This window comes from Aedes aegypti, chromosome 3 (assembly GCF_002204515.2).
Source record: "Aedes aegypti strain LVP_AGWG chromosome 3, AaegL5.0 Primary Assembly, whole genome shotgun sequence".
Classification (NCBI taxonomy): domain Eukaryota; kingdom Metazoa; phylum Arthropoda; class Insecta; order Diptera; family Culicidae; genus Aedes; species Aedes aegypti.
The window spans coordinates 388,611,489-388,616,064 of NC_035109.1; the positions used below are offsets into that span (position 1 = coordinate 388,611,489).

Consider the following 4,576-nt stretch of genomic DNA (forward strand, 5'->3'; position numbering starts at 1 on the left):
ATTAAGGAGTTCATTCAGGGCAGAGGCAAGGTGTGTGAAATTAATATGTGTACTTGCATGAATTTAACCACTTTACGATATTCATTCAATGTCGATTCAAAAAATTGTGAAAAAGCTAGATCAATTGGTCTACATAAGCATCAGTGGATCGATGAATTAAGATGATTAAGATGAATCGAAGCCAAAACTATTTTTAGGAGCACAAATCTAGAGAACCAGATAGCAGTTCAAGCTGAAAACTTGATCGATTGGTCACCACTAGCGAGTGAACAATCAATCATGTTTTCAGTTTGTCCGTTGTCTGACCCTCTGGATATGTGCTCTTGAAAATTCGAGGTTTGGCTTCGATGCATCTTCACCTTAACTCATCGATCCACTGCTTACGTAGATCAAATAATCTAGCTTTTTACCTTAATATTATAAAAGCTTAAAGAATGAAAACAGTAGATTATGCCGCAAGTGATATGAGTTCATTTCAGTCCAAATTTATAACAAGACGTTCAAATTTAACAGTGCTCATCCAATCTACTCTGAATCAAAATGTGCAAACACCTACACTACTTTTTCGAAAAATCAGTTGTTCTAGTTCAACACTGTTACTGTCCCTCATTTTTCTGCTCTCCAGGTGGCCCACGTCCTCCGGGACCCTTTGGTCCATTCCGGCCACGTCCGCCACCACCACCGCCTCCCTGTTGGCCACCACCCTGCTGTCCATTCTGGTTGTCGGAATCCTCTTCAGCCCACCGACGGAACCGAGGGAAGTCCTCCATCTCCGGCAGCATACGGTTCGACAGCATTTCCTGCAGCTCCTCGATATGGGGATCTTTTTTGCCTTGATCGTCGTGGAATGCTTGCGTGACCTCCTTAAGCGCCAAAGAAAACATTGGTGAGGATTAAATGATTAAGGTTACGAGACTTGTGAAAATACTCACCACCAGAAGAATGGTGCACACGAATACCAGGGCAAAGACAACAAAAGATTTCATTTTGTCTGAGTAGAAACAATTCTGCAACTTGGAACTTCTCAAAAACAAATGTTGGATTTACTTACTCCAGACTGTGATTTATATATACTAAATCCAGACACGTGGTCAGACAGCATTGGTGACAGTGAGTAATTGCCAACGGAACTCGATTTCGATCGATTAAAAATGATAGTAATTTATTCAGGAAAACGCTGGCCAGAAGTGAAGATATTAAACACTTGATAAATCCATGAGTGAGCATTATAATGGCGGCGAATAACAATTCTATATAATGCACTGAGAATTATAGGTTCAGAGTACAATTACCTGTGCTGGCTAAATGCAGTGTTCATTGATATCATCATAGGGGTGGCCTGTGGATTGATCCAGATTGACATTGTTGTGCCATATGTTTTATTTTGTGAAGTGAGATTGAAAGTATAGCTTTAAATTGTCAGTTTTAGAATAATATTCTAAAGCGATGCAGATACCTCCCAATTCAAGCGAACTGTTGTGCCATTGGTCTTCTTTCCATAAAATTCACATGCATTACTCTGTAAATCCTTTACACATAATTCTACAAAATAACTAAAGTTTCAACGTAATACGACAGGTTTGTGAAATAATAAAATTTCGATATATGTTGAAAATACCTAACGTTTTAATGTCAGTATACTCGTACCCATATCTAGTTTCTACAAGTAGCTAGAGAAACTTTGGAGTGTTCATGTGGCTGGAAATATTCCTGTAAGACTGATCGAGTAAAAATGGTTGTTTTTGGAACAGCCTAAGTTATCTTTATTCATTTGCAATGACCTTCATTTCAATTTGCATAAATCTTTAAGATCTGATATTCAAAATGGTCAATTTGAAAAAGTCCTTGCAGTGTTGTGTGGTACATATAAAATCCGTTGTTAAACCTAAAAACCAAAACGCGCGCTTTCCATCGCCAATCAGACGACAATCTATTTATAACGGGAGACGATAGATCTTACGCCCCTTGAAAGGAAAAACGGCGGGAATGTAAAAAAAAAACATTGTTTTTCGACTACCAGATTGAGAAAGCCATCCGAAAGTAAATACAAATACAAAGATATCAAGCAAAATGATTCACAAAAATGCGCTCCTGTAAACTGTGCACGTGCCCAAATGTTCGGAATCATTTTTTTTTTTCTTTAAAGTAAACTAGTGGTCCTGGCAAACTTTGTATTGCCACTAAGCAGGCTGTTGTAAAACGTCTAGTCATCTCCTATATAAAATGACACACAGTCTTCTCCTGTTTCCCCTTTTATTTTGAAGACTTTCTAGATCTTTTTTCTCGCATGAACGCGTCGCATCCCTTGTCGAGTTCAGCAGTCAATCCGTTGATCCGTTCTCAAGCCATTTTGTGACATACAAACACCACTCCATTTTTGTTTGTAAAGAAGAAGATAGATAGACTTAAAGTATCCGAGGAATCCAGAAGAGGGCATTTGTTGGATCATTCAAATGCAATAAACATGGTTATCCAATTCAATCGTTTCTCAGTAGGTTTGCGTTTTCCTTAAAATTCTTACATATAGGGTGCAGAGTTACTTGGGCACTTCCAAGATTCATTCTGGCATGGGGGGTTTTTTGTCAGTCCCAAAAACCCCACTGCCGAAGTGAATCAAAAGTGCCAAAAATAGGATCTGGCTCCCGGTTCGGCTTACCAGAAGGATATTTCAGAAAGGAAGATATTTTGCTCATGATTTTGCTATTTGCTCCCCAAGAAACATCGGAATATCTTCAAAACCAGATCATCAATGATAAATATCAACACGGTTTCCTAAACTCGAAGAGTTGTTTGAGAACTTGTGAAAAAATGTTGCAAAAATATTGAAAAACAAAAAAGTTGTAACGATTTGAATATTTATTTTGAGGCAAAAAATGAAGCTGCCGGTAGAGGGGTTAAAAAGGCGAGAGAATTCCATGGGAACCGTTTCGAATGCCTAAACGTGGATTACACGTATCATATGACGTTTGCCTTCTCCACTTAAACACCAAATATTCCTGATACCTATGAGAGGATGTTACTGCAATTCTCAAACCCCCTTTCAGAAAATGTCGCATCTTAAACATTTTTTGCGTACGCTGACTGTTTATCCCTTCTTTGTCCTCAGCTTTTGCAAAAAGATAGCCAGGACTATTCCCGACAGTTAGATGATGCTTCAATTTCGTCTAAAAGCTAGAGATCTTCATAGGGTCCTGGGCTAGCGAGGCATAACGAGAGCTGTCAAAGCGTGAACCAAACAAACATGCGTTATGCTTGTTTTGAACTTTTCTTGAGGATTAATGTAATCGGCTTGAAATTATTTCGGTGAAAGTTGTTTTGCACAGAGCAAAGAGATGATTTTTTTTCCTTTCTAAATTTTTGTCAATGCGATATTATTTGTTGATTTTTTCTGCTGTTTATTTGCTTGGAAATGTAGCTCAAAGATGTATAACGAAACAAAAATACACGTTTTAGCAATTTAGAAGTCATGTCCGTGTTACAATATTATTATCTACGCCGAGCAAACTCCGCACTGCTGGTCTGTTGCCAAATCATTCCATTTTACTTCCGCATATCTCTCGTATAAAGGATCACTAGGCTGTACCACCTGTAGTAGATAATGGTTTCATATCAAAAAGGTAGTCGTTATAAAACATGCTGATCAATTTGAGCGTGTTTCACTTTGAAAAAGCAAATAAACTGCCTAATATGATTCAACACGTCTAGCAGAGATTTGAGGATTTGATTGTATTCGGGTCGAGTGGTATATTTCGGCATGACGAGTGAAAAGCGAGAGAATAGCCGCGAAATTATCTAGGATTTTGGCATCGGATGATTGGCAACGTCGAAATGACTATGTATCGGAATAGAACGAACGACGCATGGGACGTGAAGACTCGTGTCGGACATCGGAGAGACATTCTTTAAGGGGAGCGGAGAGTTTTAATCGGTTCGCTTTAAGGTGAAGATAAATCGAAGCCAAACCTCAAATTTTCAAGAGCACAAATCTGGAGAACCGAACACCCGTTTGAGCTTAAAACTTAATCGATTGGTCACCACCAGCTGCTGAGCAGTCGATTAAGGTTTCAGCTTAAACGAATGTTTGGTTCTCCAGATTTGTGCTCTTGAATATTTGAGGTTTGGCTTCGATTTATCTTCACCTTAAACAAAAAAAAAAACGAATCTAGAAACCGTTATATACTACACCACCTACGAGTTTGTACGAATTATACCAGTACTTATAATTGGTTCAGTGATGAATAAGTATGTTTTTTTTTTACAGCCGAACATAATTTTCCCAAAGTATCAGCTAGTGAATTAATTTATTCTACAAAAACTTATTTGGACATATCCAGTGCACACATTTGACGTTTAGCAAAGTCAAATGATTGAAAGATTGAAATTTAAGTTTTTTTTTGTGAATTTCCCTCTTGTCTATGTTGAGTTTTTGCAAACAAGCGTAACGAAATAAAATCATAGAAGATAAGGAAACTTTTTATGTTTAATACTAGATTTTGTTCAAATTTTAAGACACAAGTAGTTTTTTTACAATGGCACAATAGAACTCGATTTGGTCATATAATGAACATGATCTTTG

The 4,576-nt window shown here is 37.8% G+C and overlaps 1 protein-coding gene across 1 annotated transcript; it reads right to left on the minus strand.

Annotated features, from left to right (window-relative positions):
* Positions 1–448: 448 nt before the first annotated feature.
* On the minus strand, positions 449–1,050 carry LOC5563685. Its single transcript, XM_001647908.2, has 2 exons — positions 933–1,050; positions 449–863 (listed from the first exon to the last, which is right to left on the minus strand). Exons 1-2 carry the CDS (start codon positions 984–986, stop codon positions 597–599), a joined length of 321 nt encoding a protein of 106 aa, XP_001647958.1. The 5' UTR covers positions 987–1,050; the 3' UTR covers positions 449–596.
* Positions 1,051–4,576: the final 3,526 nt, after the last annotated feature.

What these genes read in the sequence shown, in the direction of transcription:
- LOC5563685 (XM_001647908.2), bottom strand. Translation starts at nt 986, where the DNA reads ATGAAATCTTTTGTTGTCTTTGCCCTGGTATTCGTGTGCACCATTCTT. An exon ending in TGTGCACCATTCTTCTGGTG is followed by an intron (nt 864 to 932) that starts GTGAGTATTTTC and finishes TTGGCGCTTAAG; the next exon opens with GAGGTCACGCAAGCATTCCA.